The sequence below is a fragment of the Egretta garzetta genome, unplaced genomic scaffold (genome assembly GCF_000687185.1).
Source record: "Egretta garzetta isolate BGI_Z169 unplaced genomic scaffold, ASM68718v1 scaffold46, whole genome shotgun sequence".
Taxonomy (NCBI): domain Eukaryota; kingdom Metazoa; phylum Chordata; class Aves; order Pelecaniformes; family Ardeidae; genus Egretta; species Egretta garzetta.
In genome coordinates this window covers 4149860-4172002 of record NW_009260268.1, presented here as the reverse complement: position 1 = coordinate 4172002, position 22143 = coordinate 4149860, and the positions used below count along the sequence as shown (strand labels likewise).

General features: G+C 38.9%; 1 protein-coding gene across 6 annotated transcripts; it reads right to left on the bottom strand.

The window, feature by feature from the left end:
• Positions 1-3: 3 nt before the first annotated feature.
• PRIMPOL (primase and DNA directed polymerase) lies at positions 4-21999 on the bottom strand. 6 transcript variants are annotated; one of them, XM_035897774.1, is made up of 13 exons: positions 21558-21999; positions 17684-17868; positions 16513-16604; positions 15395-15536; positions 13054-13201; positions 7322-7612; positions 5474-5636; positions 4073-4170; positions 2990-3076; positions 2806-2914; positions 1609-1691; positions 1479-1525; positions 4-325 (listed from the first exon to the last, which is right to left on the bottom strand). In XM_035897774.1, exons 2-13 carry the CDS (start codon positions 17861-17863, stop codon positions 20-22), a joined length of 1746 nt encoding a protein of 581 aa, XP_035753667.1. In that variant the 5' UTR covers positions 17864-17868; positions 21558-21999; the 3' UTR covers positions 4-19. The 6 variants fall into 6 exon arrangements, with proteins under 6 accessions (XP_035753667.1, XP_035753668.1, XP_009640654.1 ...); XM_035897775.1 differs by having other exon boundaries at positions 21775-21999; XM_009642359.2 differs by lacking the exon at positions 21558-21999 and adding an exon at positions 20034-20105.
• Positions 22000-22143: the final 144 nt, after the last annotated feature.

The window sequence follows — 22143 nt, the reverse complement described above, 5'->3', positions numbered from 1 at the left end:
TCGCTAGCCAAGTCTGCGGTTAGCTGCTGCCTTTATTGCAAGTGTCCTGTTTCCTTAAAGCTTCCAAAAGAACTTCATCAGGAATTTCTTCCATGGCATAATTCAGACCATCGTTTGCAGCTTCAGCTAGTTCCACAGCTTCAGCAGCTGCTAGGAAACAGGCATCATCGCCTGCGTTGTCCCACTCACTCTCTGACAACAGGAAGTCTTGAGGCAAGCTTTCTTCTAGAGACACTGAGCTTTTTGACATGTCTGACGCATTCGACTGTGGTTTTACTTTTTCTTCTGCGTTCCCCCTTTCATCCATTAGTGTATGCTCTTCTTCCTTTTAGAAACAAGAATACTATTTATTCCATATGAAAATGGTCTTCATCCCTTTAACTGCTCTGATCTGAAGTCTGAAACTCATAGCATCACATATAATGGATACTATAGAAAGCTGGCCAACAAGATGGATTTTTTCCAGCAGGTTACTTTATAGCCATGTTACCCTGTGGAAGCCTATTTTAATAGGAATAGAAATTTGCTGTTCTACTATAGAAAGCTGGCCAACAAGATGGATTTTTCCAGCAGGTTACTTTATAGCCACGTTACCCTGTGGAAGCCTATATTAATAGGAATAGAAATTTGCTGTTCTAGCAAACTACAAGTAGTCTGTTGTATATATAGCTTCTTAAAATAATACAAGGTTAAAAAAGGTTAAAACTAATTGTAGCGTCTGTTTAAAGGTACTATCAGGATCTGAAAACGCATTTAAAATTACACTTTCTATGAAATAACACTAATAGCTATTGATGATCTGCTTAAGCAAGTAGAGCATAATGTGCTATTCTGCAGTATGAAATTTAGAAGTGTGAAGTGTAAATTTAAAAGTTGCAAAGATGACAACTCTTATGCCTACTCAGTGGAAAAAAAATACTATGTTCAGGGCTTAGAATCTAGGTGCAGTATCAGGGCGGTTTAAATACTCTACCTGTGTGGGTAAACTTAACTGCTTTACCACACTAAAATGGAGTTAAGTGAACTTCAGATTTGAGGGTCACTCTCTTAAATTGGACTCTGGCTGACTCAAGCCTTCCAGGAGCACTATTTCAGCTGGCCCAGGATGAAGTCAAACACGCACAGCAGAGCTTCATTTGGGCCTTTTTTTCCATTCTGCACCTGTAGTGGGTCTTGTGGTTCATGCACTGGGAACTGTGGTTCAGACCAAAACAGAATACACACCCAGGTGAAGTTAGGCTATTCCAGTAACTTAACTTTATCTGTGCTGAGGGGTTTTGTGCTAGGTCTGGTGCTGGAAAAATTAAAAATGAATATATGGAGCTACCACACCAGCACAGCTGCTCTGGGGAGCTATTCTATACCAGTGTAACTACTGTGTGGAGCTCAATCCCCACTAATGCAGTCTGTTTTCAATGACTTCCAGAGGCAGCTTCACTCACAAGAGCTTTGGTGTATCGATAAGAAAAAAGGCATACCTCTCTGAAAAGAAAAGGGAGACATATCCGAGGTGGTAATGGAAAACCTAAATCAAATAGATGGCGTTAAGTAAAGTTAACATTCCCAAAAGTATTAAGTATAATTGCTTTGAAATCACAGACTGCATACTTTGTGATTTGAAGTTTTTTTCTCTGCAGACTGGATCATGACACTTTTGATACCAGACTTCCTTCTTTAGATCTACCAGAATCCTAAGAAAGAAATAATTTTAGTTTTTAGTAACAGTACATAAATGAAGTGAATACATACAGTAGGAAACTCTGACGCTAAATGAACAGGTTTTGTTTGTCCCTGTCTATGGATATTGCTTTCATACTCTGACATACTTAAATTTCAGGCTTCTTAAGTTAAAAATGTATTTCTTTTAAGACTAACATTCAAAAGTGAAATTTAGTTAACTTCACTACATTAAACTTGGAAGAAAAAGTCATTAAAGTAACATTAGTATATGGGACCTAACTGTAAGATAAGATTTTGTTGCTGCTGCTGTTACAGATTTCATTGTAAAAGCCAGATAAAAATCACTATTTCCTGTCAACTGATTAAACAACCCAGCTTTTTCAGCTGTGCTTTAGAAACACCAAGCTTCAAGCAACTTGCTTGAGAAACACCAAGTTCATCTAGCCTAGTGGCTGGGAGGGGATTATACCTATATTTCTCAAAACCACATTCCTTACCGCTCAGTTATTTTAAATGTTATGTACAATTATTTTAAGTTAAAATATTTCTGTTAACGATAAGCTGCAATTCTAATGTCATCTAAAAAACCTGACTTTTCAACACTTATTTTGCTAAAACTATTAGAAGTTTGAGTCCATGTAGAGTCACTAGCAAAACTCATCTTGGCTGAAGTGGCAGCAGGAGTTACCTTTGTCATTTTAGTAACCTAAGGATGTAATTTAAGATGCACTGTAAAATTAATTTAAGTGTTCTGTTTTCTTTATCTTGTTACTGATTGTTCAGCTTCCTAGCTAAAAGCTAGGAAGGTACTCTGCATCAAAGCAGAGTACCACTTAATAGCTTTAGCATACCCTGACTTGTATGTAGCATCTTTAGGCACGTGTTTTAAATAGCACAAAGATTACTTTGCAGAGATATTAGAAATACAAGTTCAGTTATAAAAGTAAATTGGGGGGAAGTTGTTAGGTTGTTTTTCTTTTAAAAAGCATAGTATCCCCACAGAGCAAGAGAGCAGAATTGTAACAGGTGCTGATTCTATCCTAAGTTTTTCAGCATTTTTATAGAATAACAGCTGAGCAGGAAAATAAATAAAGCTGTTTTAAAGTGAATAGTTACAGAATATACATTATGTTGTTGCTTTTGTGAGGTCTTCCAATATTTTCACACCAGCGGTAACCAGAAATATCATATACAAGTATTTCTTCCAGAGAGAAATAATTCCATTGTCGTATCCCTGGGGGAAAAAAAATTAATTATTTAAAAATACTGCTGCAGAATACTAATTTGTAAATAGTAAAGTGGTCTTTACCTCCTTGTACTCCATCCTTATTAACCAAAGAGCGAACAAAATAATCAATTTCAGGATATGGTGAATCCTGATAGCCTTCCATGGAATCTGTTAAAACAAAGACCACAGATACCTAGCGTTACTGGTTTTGTCATTGTAGGATGTGATTGTTACACATTATATGTAGACCGCAGCTAGAAAATGTACATGAATATCCTGGTTTCGGCTGGGATAGAGTTAATTTTCTTCATAGTAGCTAGCATAGTGCTGTGCTTTGGATTTAGTACCAGAAGAATGTTGATAACACACTGATGTTTTCAGTTGTTGCCAAGTAGTGCTCAGACTACTCAAGGACTTTTTGAGCTTCTCCTGCTCAGCCAGGTGCATAACAAGCTGGGAGTACAGCACAGCCAGGACAGCTAACCCAAACTGACCAAAGAGCTATTCCATACCACATAACGTCATGCTCGGGGGGAGTCAGTCAGTTGGTCGGTCGCGGGGAGAGTGATCATGGCTCGGGGACTGCTTGGGACAGGCTGGGCATCGGTCGGCGGGTGGTAAGCAATTGCATTGTGCATCATTCGTTTTGTATATTCTGTTATCATTCTCATTATTACTATTATTATTATTTTCTCTTATTAAACTGTCTTTATCTCAGCCCTCGGCTCTAACCTTTTATTTTCTTCCCAATTCTCTCCCCCATCCCACTGAGGGGGGGGGGGGGGAGTAAGCGAGCGGCTGCGTGGTGCTGAGTTGCCAGCCGGGTTAAACCACGACAATGAATCACACCAAATCGTTACATAAAACCAGGGATAAATCCAGTGTTAATTTCCTGGAGCTTTTCAACTGCCCCTGCCTCAGGTAGAGAGGTAACTGGGATGAAGCATGACAGCTATGGGAGCAGGAGAGGAGGGTAAATGGCATTCAGGTGCTGCAGAGCACCCTTCAGTACAACTGTACTCTGCCTCCTGCAGAAAGCTAGCTGAAGAAAAGCTCTCCTAGAGGTTATCAGGCACGTAAGTCACAGTATAGCTCATTTAAGAGTACTCTTTTTTTTTTTTTTTTTTTTTTTTTTTTCTATGCAGTAGAAAAGGCTTGAGGTACCTCTACTGCTTCTGGTCGTTTTACTGTTTAAAGAAGCAGACGTTTTTCTCTCCTCCTCTGAAAAGCCAGATGACAGAACTGTTGGGTCATCCTTCGCTCTGAAGAAAAGAGAATACAAAGGAAAAGGTGTGATTCTTGCAGCGTAATATAGTATGGTTTAACATACCGTAACATAACATAGTCCTGGGCCACTGCCTGGAGGTGGCCCTGCTGGGGCAAGGGGTTGGACTGGATGACTTCCAGAGCTGCCTGCCAGCCTCAGCCATCCTGTCATTCTGTAGGCTCTCTCTCACTATTCCTACAGCCCCTTTCCTTCTCATTTTGAGAGTTTCCTCTGACTTACTAGCAGAAGGCAGGGTTTCCTCCTTCAGAACAGCAAAACGTGTTTCCTGGCAAAAATCCCCTTTAAAGACTGCTGGTCCACAGGCAGCCTGGTCCACTGCAGTATTTGCTCTAGATGTAATATTTATGCGTATATTATAACCTTTGAAACCTTTCAACCTTTTTTGCTTTGCTTTCTGCAATGAACTGCTTTTCCTCACCCTTGCCATATTACTAGCTGGAAGCCACATGATCACAGAAGACTAAATTCAACACACCAGAATTTCTCATCCGTATTTATGACAGACTCAGCAGACACCTGTGATCTGCATACACGACACAGGGTATGCTACAGGGCTGCTGCCGTCAGTTCAAAACAACGAACAGTTCAGGATATAAAAAATGAAGTCATAACAAATACAAGATTGTAATAAAAATATTATGCATCATCTCATACAGATGGATGTACCATTTTAACCTTGTTCCTGCTGCAGTAATGATTAGGATCTTCTTAAGATACAGTCAGTGCACGGCAAGATATATCAGAGGTTTAGATTAGATACAGAAAACTTGGAATATTGTATGTGCCAGTATGCAGCCTACGGAGGTATCTGTACCAAATAGGAAGTCTGGTATGCAAATAAACATGTAGAAAACTCCTTTCTTTTTTTTACTGTACTTCGGAAAATATTTAGACCCTTTGTATTTAATTGACTGGAAACCTGTCATTTTTCCTTTCTGAACTATACAGAATCCAACCAAACTTGACAATGGTTACATTTCAGCATTTTGAGTGTGTATAGAGGAATGAGGCACAACTCAGCATCTCTACCACGTTCTGTGTTCTTTAAACACTTGAAGGTAGGTTTTTGGTTTGTTTTTTTTTTTAAAAAAAGGGAGTCCAAAGAATTTTTTTTTCTTCAAAAACAAGGAATTCTACTGGAAACTCCTGAATTACACTGTAACAATGCTCATGGAATAACTGCCCACTGATAGTAGTTATTCATAACTGCTGCAGGAGAAAAGAATCACTGAAATGTATTTTAAAATATTTCAATTCCACCAGAATTAAACTATTACCTGATGTTGCAGATTAAAGAGGAAAGAAAATATGCTTCTTCCAAGGAAACATTCTCTTCACAGTTAGGGACAAACTTATTATCCTCTGCTATCTTCAGAATCACGTTTTTTCCTGCTTTTGATGATTTATACATCCGGAAATTTCTATTCCTTGTATAAACTCCTACAGGAAAACAAGTATTTCTTGACATAACAATGCTGGCTAGGATTTAAGGTACTTAGTATTTGTAAATTAAACAATTTTCCATAGACCCAGCCAAGGGTCTAAGGAACAGACAAAAACTTACTGACCTCAGCTCCCCTTCCTTAGAAGAAACGCAGCAAAGCAAGATAATGCCCACATGTATGTTTTTATGTTACAGAAGAATTAAGATACACAACACCTCTACACAGGAATCTTAATCCTTTTGACGTAATTCCTAAAAGTTTCTTTCAGTATAAAAAAATGGTGCTTTCACATTAACTTTGTGAAATACAGCTCAGCATAAAAAGCTGCATCATTATTTTAACCAGCAAGCACTTCATATTCATCAAACTTCCTGTTTTTTGCGGACCAGACACCACTTGTGCATAGTACGCTGTGAAGTATGGATCAGGAAAATTTATTTCCAGTCTCAGAAAAACAACAGGAACAAAAGAACAGGTATTGTAAGCATTGCCTAATGTGTCTAAGAGTGTATTGAGGAAGTGGGTGCATTATTTGTGGGTTACATTTCATTTTCATGAAGATAAAGGAACTAAAAGATCTCGTACAAGAATGTCACATCCCTTTCTATCACTGCAGCCTCATGATGTAACGCAGTATTACAGCTATTTTGAGTTTAGCCTTCCGGTTTTGAGGTAACGTGTATAATATAAATATTGAGGAGGGTTAATTTTGGGGGACTAATACCAAATTCTTAAGAGGTGAAATGACACAGTAAACAATCTGTTTTTCTTTGATTTCCATTCACGACTGTGCTTGAAGGAATTTTGAACAGTAGGTGCAAAGTAATTCTTCTGAATCAATAATGGAGAAGCCTAATAGAGGGCCAGCTTTGGGATTACATTGCAACAAATCAGACATACTGAAGAGGCCAGCCATAAAAGTCATCCTGAATTCCATGAGAAGAATTTGAAGAAGGAGGGGTTCTTCAGAGAAGTCTGACAAAAAACATGATAAACAATCCTCAGACCCATAAACCACTGCTGTACAAAAGTGTGCTAAGCTATTTTCATTTCACTGAGACAGGGCAAAAAGCAGAGAAACCAGATATGGGGATGGAGAAGGGTGAAACTTTCAAACTTTAGTTTGACTATGGGTGTTGTGCTCCTGGAAATTTTTAACATTTTAATACCATGAATATGCTAAGCACAACCCAAATTTCTATTATTCTGTCATTAAAACCTCAAAACTGCCATTCCAAACAGGGGAAGAAGGCTCAATTCATACATGTAGAACAATACAGAAGGCCACACCTGTAAGACTCGTTCCATAACTAAGCACCTCCTAATTCAATTGAAATGACAAAAATGTAATATATCCTATCCTCTTTTAATCCAAATTGGAGCACTAAGTCCTTAGGAACAAAATTAATTAGAGAGTCTTGTGTGGTAAGAATTTCTTCAAACTTTAGAACAAAATAATTAAATGTAATATAAGACGTTCCATGGACCAAGAATCTGAGGCTCCTTCAAAGTACAGCATTTATGATCATAGTTTCAGCATGTATTGGTTTTGGTTTAAATTCTGACCATAGGGACAACAATAAGAACACTGTTGTTACTGTCTGTAATCAAAGATTAAGGAACATCTCATTTCTTAACCTTTGTTGCATCCCAAAGAGGTTTAAAATCACTTCTATTTACCTAGATCCACAAAAAGTTGCTTGTCTCCTTCTTTATCATTTACTATTAGAAAGGAAAATTCTGAATTTTCTCCCTGGTGTGATGTTTCCATATCCTTTGTTTTGCAAGCAATGGCTGGCCAGCCTTTGGAAGAGTCTTCGATGGCTGCGAGGTTTGAAAGAGAACAATCTAATCCAACTGCTTCTGCAGAACACTGGAAAACATGTCCTGCTCCTTCTTCTGGAATCACAACAGCAGCTTTACGCTCCACTAACCTTATGGCAGGCTGCAAAATGGTTCTCACAAAGTGACCTTAAAAACAAAAAAAAAAAACAACCAAAAGCAGGTAATGTCATTTATGAGTCAAGAAAGAACTTAACAGTTCCTGCGAAAATGTTTTTCAAAATAGCCAAGATGGAAGTGGCTGGAGTTTGGGGGGAGGGAGGGTTCCCCTTCTGGATTTTTTAAAAAAAATCTTTTGGACCAGCCCAGTGCACAAAATGGATCTGGTTAAGTAACTAAGAAACCCACGCTTGGCAAGAAGTTTCACCGAATTATTTTTTTTTTTTAAAGCACAAGAAAATAAACAGTTGTGCTTACATTAATTGTATCATCTAGCCCCAATCTTCCCTTTTGCAATTGTACTGCTGAGAACAGAGAACTGAGAAGCAAGTTGGCTTGGAAATCACCTCATTAGAAATAAAGATAATACAACGAAACAGAAATGCATAGGCCGTCACTACAATTTCCCAAACTAAATTCCAAGTCCCAGATAAAGTGCAAAATTGAAATAAATGTCTTTTGTATCTTTCAAAAGAATTTCTTCTACCCATCACAACACCTGGTACTGCTGCAGTTACTAAAGCTTCTGGCAGACAAGATCTCAAGCTGATCCCATACTTTGAGCACAAATGATCTTGACTTAATGATTAATACGAGGAAGACTTTCGCACTGAAATTTCTGTGAACCTGAATTTTCCTCTAGAATGTCAGAAGCTTCCTGAACAAGTTCAGTTTGGGTCTTCACGCTAGCTTAGCAGGAACATTTCTGCATATGAACGAAGCTGTTAGTAGTATGGCTTAGTCAAATGCTTAACATAGGAACACTTTGTTAATGACTGTGATACCAAAAAATAAGTAAAGTAGTTAAAGTCCTTTATAAAATGTAGTTTGATTTAATATTTCAAGCACCACTTAGTGAAACTCTTCAATACGTGAATAAAGCATTCATATAGCTTTGCTATTACACAACTTACTTTTTTTACCCAACCATAGGTAGTCTTTAATCATTAGGCTAAATATTTTTGCAGTGGTTAATGACAGCAGGCAATGACATTAACAAGCTCAGATTTAGGATTCCAAAGAGCTTGTGATTGTCCCTCTCACTACTGCTTTCCCTAATTTCACTTTCAGAATGATTAAAAAGGTTTACTTGCAGCTTCAGGTGTATTAACTAACGTAAGAGTTTGACCAGGGCTTACTTGAACAACAAATTACTTCTGTAAAAGTATTTTGTACTGACTTTTCACAATCCCAGTATTGTAATTCAACTCCTGCTCTACCTCCAGGCTCTGCTAGATAGTAACCAAAGATGGACAAATAAAAACCATGACCAAATTACTTGCACGGAGAAAGAAGAAAACAGAATAAATACGTATGTGGAAGAAGACCTATGAAGCAGAACAGATACTGGCAAGGAGGATTCTGCAGTTGTTGGATGAAGCTTCAGTGGGGAACCTGGAAGAGTATGAAATACCGGTCCTCCTATGCTACATACCAGCAGAATGACTCAGTGTATCAAGCATCAGTATTGCCATCCTCATAATTCATTACAGGACTACCGAGGCATAAAAATTATTCATAGTTATAGACAGCATTTTAACCCTGTGCGTTCAAAGATGCACACAGAAATCCTTAGGTTTATAACAATAGTTACTCAGATCTTCAGTTTAGGGAGAAAATATACCTATCTCAGAAATGAAGTTTATTTCAATTACCATAAAAGTTAAAGTATCTTTAAAAGTCCTGGTTGACCATGTCTCTTTTACATGTGTAATTAAGTAACAATTGCTCTGGTGTCAGAATAGCAAGGTTCTGTCAGTGAAAGATTATTTTGGGAGTTAGTACTTTATCATTCACATACACCTTTGTTTTCTCTCTCCTCATTTCTTCTGACTGGTCAGATGTGGGAACCAAATCCTGCATTTCACACTTTTGATCTGTATTTTGTATTTTTATATTTGGGATTTGTTAAGTGTGTAGATCAACGTAAATTCATTGGTCTCCACAGCTTTTCTGTGGGCCTACAAGATCTCCTGTGCTTTCTTACATGAGCTATCAACTCAGTCCCTGCATTTTAATTCTAACTAGTAACTAATTCCAAATACCATATATTAAAAGTTTTTAATCATATTTAATTTTAAGCCTATGCACTTCGTGCATGACTCCTGACTTAAAACGCTTGTGAAACAATATCATCCAAGTTCATATTCTAGTTTATCCCACGTAAAAATGGAGCACCTCTCTTAGGAGGACAGGCTGAGAGAGTTGGGGTTGTTCAGCCTGGAGAAGAGAAGGCTGCAGGGAGACCTGATTGCGGCCTTTCAGTACTTAAAGGGGACCTATAGGAAAGATGGGGAAAATCTTTTTAGTAGGGCCAGCTGTGACAGGACAAGGGATTTAAAACAATGGTTTTAAACTGAAGCAAGGTAGGTTTAGACTGGATATAAGGAAGAAATTCTTTACAATGAGGGTGGTGAAACACTGGAACAGGTTGCCCAGAGAGGTAGTGGAGGCCCCATCCCTGGAAGCATTCAAGGCCAGGTTGGACGGGGCTCTGAGCAACCTGATCTAGTTAGTGGTGTCCCTGCTCACTGCAGGGGGGTTGGACTAGATGACCTCTAGGGGTCCCTTCCAACCCAAAACATTCTATGATTCTAAGAAATACCACTAACTCAAAGTAATTTTTCTTAGACAGAAGACCACAATGATGAATTTTAAAAAATGACAACACTTGAATGTGTCTGAAAAATATATTAACACTTTTAATAATAGACAAAATCTTTCCATCGCCTCAAAGAATATATATATTTTCATATAGATGCTGTGCAATTATTTTATGAAGTTATCTACATTTTTCATTATTTTCTGCAGCAGAATATTTTGCACAAAGTACAAAACTAATATACTTTAAAAGCCAGGTTTGTCAAACACATTACTAAAATGCATTAATGAAAAGTCTAGAGTGTTACAGTATTGGTAACATGCATGAATCTAACACTGGCTTTTACATATCTCAATTGTAAAAAAAAAAATTTTTTTACTGCAGCTTCAACATTTTGTTGAAAAGGCAAAGGCAGAACACATACACAATCTCTAAATATATTTTAAGTCTGAGAGTAAACATTTCAAAGTCATGTCATGATGGAGATGCAGAACATGACTAATGGACTAGAATAAACAGTTCAAGCTTCTACTGAAAGAACTGACTAATGTAATTTAGTCATCAAGATCACAGGCTAAAATTGCTGTCATACCAAATTATTTATCATCCAGGTATTACTTAAGAGTTTTACAGTGGCCGAGGAATTAAAGACCATACTTTTGAACTAAAAATTGCAGTAATCCCATTTAAGTCTGTGGAGTTTGTAGCTGTTACCACAGTGTCACATAGGAAATAACTGCTCAGCGTCACACTTGGGGCTGGCAGCCAATACTATAAGCGTTTGATTATAACTTTGACAATCTGCTTAGCTTGCCATGTGAGCTACTCCTCAAAAGGTTTAGGGAAACAGATTTCACTGCTCCTAAGAATGAGAAATAGGGGTTTTTAATGTAAAAAAAAGCTGGAAAAAGTGGTTCTGAGAAATCCTGTGGCCTCTGTGTTGGAGTAAGGATCTGAATTTTGGCTTGAAGTGATGCTTAGGCCATGGAACATGCATGTATATTAAAAATACTTGGGGGAAAAAAAATTTTGTACATGCATGCAGGCCTACAGGATCCAGCCTCTCCTTACCATTTGCTCTACTCTTCCGGCTGTTCATGCTGACAAGACTTTTCATAGGTGATTCCTCAGAGCAACACAAAACACGTGTCAACCCTATAGAGCTTTGATGCAACAGTACATGTGTTCTCCCTATGAAATAACTAGACAATTCAAAAGGAAAGTAAGATTTTCTCTAATGCTGTACTAGGCTAGAAAGTAGGCCAGCACCATGTCATTAATGACAGCATCACTGCGCTGCCATTACGTACTAAAAGCAAAAAGCCCATCTTCCCTCTGTTCTCTACCATCCCCTGCTAGGGCATATACAGTGCACACAGCAAGAAGCTACTTAAAAAACACAGGAAGTATAAAAAAAAAAAAAGAAGAAATACAGTATAAGCTTTACTCAAGATTGGGATGAGGGGAGGTGCAGAGCTAGAAAGAGATGCAAGGGTGAGAACGGAAAAGAAAGACTGGGCATGAAGACAGTCAGACAGATTGTGACCAAGTAGACAGCAGAATAAAAGCAGGAGCCTGGATGGGACCAAAACAAGGAAGCCAATATCCTCAACCCTTCCACTCACTCTACTGCCAGGGGAAACCCAGTAACAGAGCATATAATTTCTTTCTCTCTGATACATGTAAACCTGCTGCTGTTGTCACAGTTCCTTCTGAACAAAAACAGTAGAGCTAACCGTCACAAATCTAAAATTCATCCCTTCTAATAACCCATGAGATTATTAATATGGCACTATATATAGCAGCATTTCTGCTCCCTCTCCCTCACCCTATTTGTTTGTTTGAAACAAACACAATAAGGAACAAAGGTTACAAAATCAACCACTCAAATACTAAGAAATGACAAAACCACAGCTGCAGGTGCAGTGTTAAATAACCCAAACTTCTGCATTTGTACGTTGATACAGATTTTAATTCCACCACTGGGCAAGCTGTTTTCCATCAGTTCCCGCTTCACTCAGGCAAAACTCAGCTGATACTCTATTGTGCCCTCATTGTCCAACGTATGTCTATAAGCCTGCTTTACTGCACACCATACAGGATATATATACACAAGAAGAAGAAATTCTGGGTTTCAATATTAATTTCTCTTAGTGCTCACCACTAGCACCTCAGCGCTTCACAAACAGTATTTTAAAAGTATGTTCAAAATACTGTGAAGTGAGGAGGTCGTCTTATACTTATTTTAAAAATGGGGTCAAGACAACCCTGAACCGGGAAGTCTTTGTGTTGGAGCTGCCATATCCCATGACATCCCAACGTACATCAACAATTAAAATTGCTTTCAGCTTTCTCTTAATCATGCTTATGCACAGGTGGCTTGAAACCATCTTTGTCCTGCCTTTCTGACCCTGTGCTGAGCACAAACCAACTGTATTTAGAGCCAATAATTGTAGCTGTAATTGTTAAGACAGACATTAACCTTAAAATTAAGGTGTCATAGTCACACTGCGAAACAATTTTGAAGCCAAAAGCCAGTCTTGCCAGCAGTTTCATAAATAAACATACAGGCACAAAAAAAGTTACATTTTAGCAAACATGAATGCTAATTATAGAAAAAGGATGTAGAAGATGAGTTGAGAAATAATGTGGCTTAATTAAATACAAATAGGTGGTCATTTCTGCTGGGAATATATATTTGTTTCTACATATAATTCCATTAAAATAAATATTCAAATGTGAGATGGCACTATACAAAGTCAAAACCTCACTTTTTATTTCTAGGCATAAGAGGAAAGAATAAACTTACCAACATGACTATTATCCTTGAATACAGCCTTCTGGGGTAGAAATATTAAGTGTCGACTAAATTTTTCATCAGTACTGGAATCTAAATTCAAGACATCTTTGGCTGAACAATTTACATCATAAAGTTCTTTTAATTTTTGGCTGACAAGCTGAAATGATAAACATTCATTAGGCTATTTTTTCTAGCTTTATTAATAGTGGTATCTATAAAACCTAACACAAATGCAGATTCTACATCTTTTTTACAAGTTTTTTTTCCCTTTTGAGCATACAATTCATTTAATTCCAACTCATAACATAGGAAAGTTTAACCAACTTTGACATAGATACTATTTCCTGAAATAAGCAAGTCACTGAATGTATTAACAGTGATAAGCTGAGCAAATTTTCAGTTTTTCAGGTCAAGGTCTAATTTAGTGTGGCTTTATCTTCTGTTTTTTCCCCACCACAAAGCAGTTCACACTGTGGCGGTGTGCTCCCCCCTCGTCTCTGACTCCCCCTCCTTTGACCTCTTTCCAGTGATAACCACCTGTGGCTGTGGCGATACATACATCTGGTCTGTGTCTGGTCCTGAAGGATGCACCCACTGGATGTGGGGGGGAGACAGATAACAACACAATAGCCAAGGGCTGTTGTGGAATGTGCCCACCTAAGCACAGCGGTCAGGATGCAAATATGACTATGAGCCAATCATCTTACCCCCATAAATAGTGAGCAGCCCAAGAGCCCTTTGAGCCCTCCCGCCCGGCAGCGGGCTGCACGCCAGGATCTCCCCATGAGCAGGGACGCCTCTCAAGGTTACTCCTCGAGGTTGAGAGATTCCTTACCACGACAGATTCTCGGTAAGTGACTAACAGCATGCTAACTTGGAAATCTTAGCTAAGTGACATAAAGGATTAAGTGCGCATATATAATCCTTTAGACATAAACCGTTGACCAAGTCTGGGACTAGGATTGGATCCAGCCGCACCTAGACTCCTCTCTGAGGGAGTTTAGAAAGCAAGGGGATCTTTTCCGAACCTCGTGACTCAACGGGAGGGTCTCCCTGACAGTCTTGTCTGACCCTGTCCTCTGTGCAGTAAATAACAAAGTGTACCTTGCCATCGAATCTCAAACTATTGTCGCAGTTACCACTGAACTTTGTTAACTCACTGTTTTACACCAATAAACCACATTATTTTTGCCTCCCTCTCACTCCATCCGCGACACACACCCACACTGACAATGTTTGTAATGCAGGCTTACCTAGAATGGAAGAGAGAGGCTACCATGATATAAAGGCTTGGTATGCTAATTCACTGATGATTTAGCTAATTCATTGCTATGACCCAATGAACTCTAACTAAGCAGAAAACGTAAGATGTCTGGCTCCGAAACAGACCTAAAAAGGTTCTATAAGCTAAGCTTGTAATTACTCATGTTTAGGACTGGGACTCACAACCTAAGGGTCTGGAAGCTTAGGATTTTAGCATCTCAGTTTCCTCCCTTGGTAAATCTGAAGTTCTCTTCTTAACCTAAGGAATGTCTAGACTTCAGAATCGATCCGCAATGGAGTAAACCCCTCTGGATTCTGTATCAATAAAGGGTTCTTTATGAAGCAACAACCTCAATCATCTTTTTCTTTCTTTCCTTTCTAAGTAGGGACATGTAAGCATCAGAAGTCTCACAAATACATGGCCACTCGCTAAGAGGTTTTATTGGAAGATATTCTTCTAAAAACCTGCTTTATTTTCCACCTCTGTCATATTGAATTTGCAGTAGAGCTCAATTTCCAACCAAATTTGCAATAGAACGGAAATGTGCATTATTTAATGAAATTGATAATTGGCAAAGATAATTAACTTTAGGTACCAAATTGGTAAGTGCAGTCACCTGATATTCTCTACATCACTTAACTGAACTATAATAAACTGCTATCTGAAGATACCTAAAATCAGGAGGGATTGCACCAGCTGGCAAAGGAAACGAACTGGGGAATATCCGAATGGAACTTTTATTGATGCTACTCTAAAGAATACCTAAACATTCCTTCAGCTTTACAGCTTTGAAGTGGCAGAACACATAAAGCAACCTGCAAAAGCCAACTTATCATATCAGTAAACCTACAACGAATACAAACATTTCAGCAACCACTGTTATCTATTTTTTCCTTTCATTTAAAGGAGGGAACCTTTGCTTTAAATAAAACAGTACTTTTTACTTCATTAGAAATAACCTCTAGGTCTACAATTCTTTTTCATTTTACTACAGAATAGTCAAGATAAAGTGGTAAATACTTCGGTTTCATATTAAATAAACAACGAATTCGTCTTAATCTACAACATGACTTTGCTTCAGTTTACCTCAATTAACTTCGCAACCATACTCTTGCCATCTGCATCAGGATTTGCTGGTTTGTAGAACTCCAAATCAAAATAAAGTTTGCAAGCATCTTTTTCAGGAATTACTTCATAGCAATGCATAAGACTTGTTTTATAACCTTTCCTAAGGAAAAACAAAAATCATGACCTCTCACAACAAACATTATTCATACTTAAATGCAAACAAGGATCCCACAAGTCCTAAATATTCTTTTATTTTTCAAACAACCACCCATATTAAAAAAAGGAGCAGCCCTATAATGCTTCGAAAAATTTGTAACTAACTTCAGCGTCAAATATCAAGAAAGATATTTGTCTGGCCTAGAATTTAAGTTTGTAAAGTATTCTCCTCCCCATCCCCACCCAAGTCTTACAATAAATACTGCCAACAGAAGTGCTGTTGAGAATTTAAGGAATGATGGAAACTACAGTAGAAAACTTATGAAGTTATCACCCATATGTCTTAAGCACTAAAAATGAGATTACACAGACTTTCTTCCAACTAAATTAAAAATTAATCTCATTTTCAAATTGAGAAAAAATAAAGTTCACTTTTTATATAAAAATTGACTCTTCGATTTCTTTTACTTCATAACCAAATGTTTTATTGTAAAACAAAAAATTGAGAGAAAACCAGCGCATTACCAAATTGTCAGTTCTTGAAACTACATCACACAAATTCAAAACCATTAACTGGTAACAGAACATTTATACTAATGCTTATTTAAACTGATATATGACTAATCACAGAAATATGTTTGTGTCACGTATTGGAATGATCCCCTGAGGAAAGCTGACAGCAGAAGCACACCTACTGCTATTAAAGTTCAGTAGACGGGGTCCTTAATTCACAGAAAATAACAGCAGTCTGCAACTTGAAAGGAAGTAGAAGCCCACTACAGAATAGATTGGTTTGTCCTTATGAAGATTTTCCCCATGGCCAAGATGAAACCTCAGGCCACCCATTACAGCTCTGGGCTAGTTAGAGCAGCGGATGGCTACTGGGGATAGCTATCCAGTAACAGCTATTATTGGATTATAGTATCTCCAGTACACTACTATCTTATAGGAACAAATAGGGTACCTTTTCAAATACTCACGTGTAATAAAACCAAAGCTCTTTATATGTGGTCACGAGGTAAAATCTCTGTCCACTGTGTGTGTTCTTTTCCAAGGCAAATACATGAACATCCTTTTAAAATAAAAACATGGAAGTTTTTTTTATTCAAAGAACCAGTTAAAGTCTTCAGAAGTTCCTATGTGATGTTCATTTCTTCTGTCAAAGGTTAGTAAATATTAGAAAAGTAGATCACAAACTTTTTCAACCCATGTAGCATCTGTTTTTAATTAAGAACATCATTCTGCTTTCAGTTACATGAGTAAAAATTTGAAGCTTTTCTTTGCTGTGCAGTAACGTAAGCTCGGTTTTCTCTGTAAAGTCTTCTTTTGTCTCATCAGTGGCAAGTACATCTAACGGGAGGAGGGACAATGTCCTGAAAGGAACAGTCTTATGGATATGACAGCAGCATGTGGCTTCATAGCAAATATTCTTTATACTCTGTATTATCTAAATCCAAAAATGGAAATCTGAAAACAAATAAAAAAACCCAATGCCAAGCCAGTGAGAGTGCATTTTGGAAACCAGACTGTCAGAATTACTTAAATACCTAAAACAATGGGAAGAAACCCTGGTACTTTCTTTAAAAGCAGCAGTCAATTTGAAAAGTACTAGATACAGAGAACTGAAAACAGAGAATGCATTTTGCATTACATTTATTTGGCTCATCACTTTTTATCATCAGAACTTGCTACTCTGATGCCACTGGAGAGTTGATTTTTTTTATTTTGTCTCTGCCTCCCCTTTATCTCTTTCTTCCTGAGTTTTTTCCTCCTCTTTCTTCCTATTCAACTCTCACTATCTTCCCATTCTTCTGCCAACCTTGACAACTTCTTATCTTCAGAAGGAACAAATCTATCACTACAATGCTACCAAAAAAGCACTTTTACTGTTAGAGGTTAACACCACACATTAATTTATATGTTAGAACTAGTATTTCTTAGAGTACCTCCAGTGTAGCATGATCTCCTCAAAGATAACCAAAAAAAAAAAAAAAATTCCAACTTGCTTTTTCAGGATTAAGAAGAAAAAAAAAAAGAAAGAAAAAAACCACCTTGCAATCTGATAAAGACTTTACTGCCAACCAAGCTTTCAAGTGAAGTTCAACCTTGAAAGTGCCTAAAGAGTAGAGACATTCACCTAACATAATTTACCTCTTTGCAAGTCTTTACGTAATTGAAAGCTTCAGCTTGCCGACAAAATATTTTCCAAACAGAGGATGGCAGAAAGGGTTTGGACAGTTTTGGTCTATAAACTGGAGGAAGAGGGTTTCTCTCATAGTGAGACGCTAGTTCTTCCACTTTCTTCAGTCTTTCTTCCCATTTTCTCTTCATTTGCCCTAAAGCAATTACAAATAGTCAAATCAATACCAATTTCTGTTTGTGACTCAATTTTAATATGTCCTGTACTCACCACTGCTTTTGATTCTGGTTATGTTGAGCGTTATTTACTTATTAACTGAGAGTAGCCAATATTCCAAATCAACACCCAACCTTGCTATGATACCCATTTTAACATTAGATCTTTCCACACAGTTTTGGAAGATCTTCATATTAATACTATCAAAGATAAACGCAACAGAATAGACACAATAAGGGAGGGCCCAGGAAGTTTCATTTTTGTTTACAGAACGGTATTGCATTCCTCTTCAAAAAGTATACAAACTGTGTTAACTAGCCACACAACATTAGTAAGGAGTGAAAAATACTATTATTTCTGCTTTATGATTGGAGAGACAAATGAGATCATTACTTTGTACAGGTAGGACAGCGCTTGAGTTCCTGAGAAACATTAAGATTTCAGTGACTAGCTCTGAGCTCTGTATCTCAAAGTAAAAGAATTGCAATCAGAAATGAGGGCTCCATTCTCCCCTGTTGACCTTTGCTATCGATCAGTAATACTTTGCCTGCTTTAAAATCTCATGTACTTTCTTGCAAACTTAAGACAGCAATCTTACCTCTTTCCAAGAAAGAGCACGTGATGCAGTAATGCTTGCTATCTCGCAACCTTTAAACTTCTAGTCATAGAAAGTAATCCAAATACTACAAAGTAATGTAGTAAAGCATAAACACACATTAACATATGTATAATTATTTCTAAGTTTAATATCTTTATCAATGACCTGGATGAGGGGTTGAGTGTGCCCTCAGTAAATTTGCAGATGACACCAAACTGGGTGGCAGTGTTGATCTGCTTGAGGGGAGGAGGGCTCTGCAGAGAGACCTGGACAGGCTGGATCGATGGACCGAGACCAACTGTATGAGGTTCAACAAGGCCAAGTGCTGGGTCCTGCACTTTGGTCACAACAACCCCATGCAGCGCTACAGGCTTGGAGAAGAGTGGCTGGAAAGCTGCCTGGCGGAAAAGGACCTGTGTGGCCTGGTTGACAGCTGACTGAATATGAGCCAGCAGTGTGCCCAGGTGGCCAAGAAGGCCAATGGCATATCCTGGCCTGTATCAGAAATAGTGTGACCAGTAGGAGTAGAGAAGTGACCATGCCCCTGCACTCGGCGCTGGTGAGGCCGCACCTTGAATACTGTGTTCTGTTTTGGGCCCCTCACTACAAGAAGGATGTTGCGTTGCTGGAACATGTCCAGAGGAGAGCAACCAAGCTGGTGAGGGGTCTGGAACACAAGTCATACGAGGAGCAGCTGAGGGAACTGGGGTTCTTTAGTCTGGAGAAGAGGAGGCTGAGGGGAGACCTGATCGCCCTCTACAGTTGCCTGACAGGAGGCTGTAGGGAGGTGGGGGTCGGCCTCTTCTCCCTGGTAACAGATGATAGGACAAGGAGGAATGGTTTGAAGCTGCGCCAGGGCAGGTTTAGGCTAGACATTAGGAAAAACTTCTTCAGCGAAAGGGTTGTCAGGCTCTGGAATGGGCTGCCCAGAGAGGTGGTAGAGTCCTCCTCCCTGGAGGTATTTAAAAGAAGAATAGATGAGGTGCTTAGGGACATGGTTTAGTGGTGGAATGTCAGGGTTAGGTTAAAGGTTGGACTCGATGATCTCAAAGGTCTTTTCCAACCAAAGTGATTCTATGATTCTATGATATTAACTTTTTTCTGGGAAAATTCATTGCCTCTCTGAACACCTGCAGATCAGTACAGAGCATTGCTAACAAACTGTGAAACAGAGGAAGAGGGGCAAGAAGTAAAAAAAGAAGGCGGTGCATCTTTTTGTTCTGCCCAGCATAACCACTTACCAACCCATGGTTCTTACAACCACCTCCCAGTTGCAATTAAGTCAAAAATGAAACTGACTATACCCAGAAGTGTTCAAACCTCTAACAAGCTGGATCCACAAGGTGAGCTTAAGTATTTAAATACCCTTGTGGGCCCCAAAGCCCAAATTGTAGATTCTCTGAATCCCCCTCCAAGTTTTCCACAGTAAAGGTTCCTTGACACCTACATTTCTGCCCATGGTATGTCTAAGCCTGCCTGTGTTTTGATAGTTTAGTGCCTACATCAAGTCAGAATGTTTTTTCTCTTACGGGAGTCAGACATATTACTTCTACAGGCCTTGTCAGTCTCCTGACCTGTGAATTTCCTCCACTCCCTTCCTTCTCTTGCAATTAGTTTCTTCTCTGGGAATTAAAAGTGAAATTATAGACAGCAATCAGCATTTCCCAGCAGTGCTAGCAGAACCCTCAGTTTCATTTTGATGCTGTTGGCTCCACTGTAAATTAATTGGGTGCAAAATATATTCCCTACATCAGCACTTCCCACAAGATAACATTTAAAAAGAAGGTAAGCAAAGGACAACTCCCATAATTCTCTACTCTTTTTAAACTTCCTAGTTAGATCAGGACATATTTTTGCAGAAACACAGCTGGGAGGATATCTGAACCTGGGAGAAGGCTGATGACCCTTACTTTAAACTGAGATCTGTCACTGTCCTCGCAGTCCAAACACTCTTGGATTCTCAGCAGCCCAGTGTGTCAGGTCTTTTCACGTTAACTTCAGTTCCTGTATCAACTATACCTATCACAACACATCTATTCAGAGCACATACAATTTACACCTACAGACTAGGTTTAACTGCAGACTAGCCTTCCGAGTTTACTGGCAAATTCCTACTTCATTGTCCTCTCTTCTGTCCACCAAAAATAAGGGGAGTAATTATTTTTATTTTACTTGCCAGAAAGAAATTTTGTCACCAACATGTTTGGACATCAGTGGTTTTGACTCAGCAGGATGATCACATGAAGAGCTTGGGAAAATCTGTCTCCTGGGAGATGACTTAAAGAACTTGCTATTTCATCTCCCCCTTTGGTGGAAGGCTATTTCTTTTTTAGTGATGAGGACATCTTGTATTTTTATACCTTAAATGGTCTTTGGTTGGTGTGTTTTGTTGGTTTTTTTTTAAACAAATGGACTCACCATTCAAAATTGGCAATTTTCTCTCCTATGATACAGGGGAAAGTCAAACACAAATGCATGATTTCATGTGTCCCTACCTTGTAGTTACAAAAAAACCCCACCCTCAAAATTCTGTAATTATTATGACAAAACACACTATCCACATCTGCTGAGAAATGAAGCTTAGACATGCAAATCCACCGCTACTCAAAATAACACAGTTACATCCATTTCCTGACCAGTGTGTATCATGCAACATAGCCCCATGGCAGAATTCATGCTCCTCAACACTAATAAACCTATGAGATTTTCTCCCAACCACTGATTCAGCCTTCAAATAACATATTAACTTTCTCCCTAGTGCTGTATTTCTTAAGGTTAGTGAAAAATTAGCTCAGTTATCCTCATGTTGAGCTGAACTGTGACAAACACTACTCATCTTCCCTCAATGATAACAAGAAGCATCAAATTTTCACCTCGCGCTCCTAATACGAGAAGTACCTTCTGCAATTAAGGTCTGACGAATTTTGTGCAAAATGCAGGATATCAGACCTGGTGGTAAGACCTTGAGAAGTAGGCTAGTCCCTCTTGTGAGAAGCTGGAAAACTTAAGTTTCTAATGCTAAACTGACTCCTGCTACCGGAGGTTGATGTACAAATATGAACCTAACTGACCTGAAAAGTCGATGATGAAGCTGAAACTAGCCCTCAGCTTCAGAGAGCCGTTGCGTGAAGGCTGACAGCAGGACAGTGGGCTGAAGGTATGTATATTCAGGCTGCATTTGTCGATCGGCTGTACGATGCCCAAGCTTTCACCACGCAGTGATGGGAGACAAATCCTGCCCTAAGTGGGAGGTCCTGCTCTGATGCAATCCAGTACATCTGCGCTTACCTAGTTCGCTGAAATGTGAATGACAGCCTCGCCTTTGGTAATCACCCCCACAAATCACATAAGGTGGCAATTATCTTCATAAACCACCATTCTGTCAGAAAGGTGAATTTTTTCAGCACGCAGAGGAGCTAAAACGAAAGAGGAAAAAAAACCCACCAGGGTTTGGGTTACACCAAGTCCAACGTGACGGCATTAAGCGCGGCGCAACACGTCACTCTCCGGCAGTTGTAAGGGGCTTGACCCGTTAACACTTAACCCGTTAACAAACCCAGGCAAGGCCCGCGGGGGCAGCCGAAGGGCGCAGGCCCTCATGTTTCCCCCCGCGGGACAGAGCACCCCGAGGGGCCCGGCCCGGCCCGCCCCGCCGCG

What these genes read in the sequence shown, in the direction of transcription:
- PRIMPOL (XM_035897774.1), bottom strand. Translation starts at nt 17,863, where the DNA reads ATGAAGAGAAAATGGGAAGAAAGACTGAAGAAAGTGGAAGAACTAGCG. An exon ending in TCTTTAATCTGCAACATCAG is followed by an intron (nt 4,171 to 5,473) that starts GTAATAGTTTAA and finishes TCTTTTCTTCAG; the next exon opens with AGCGAAGGATGACCCAACAG. An exon ending in TAAGGATGGAGTACAAGGAG is followed by an intron (nt 2,915 to 2,989) that starts GTAAAGACCACT and finishes TTTTTCCCCCAG; the next exon opens with GGATACGACAATGGAATTAT.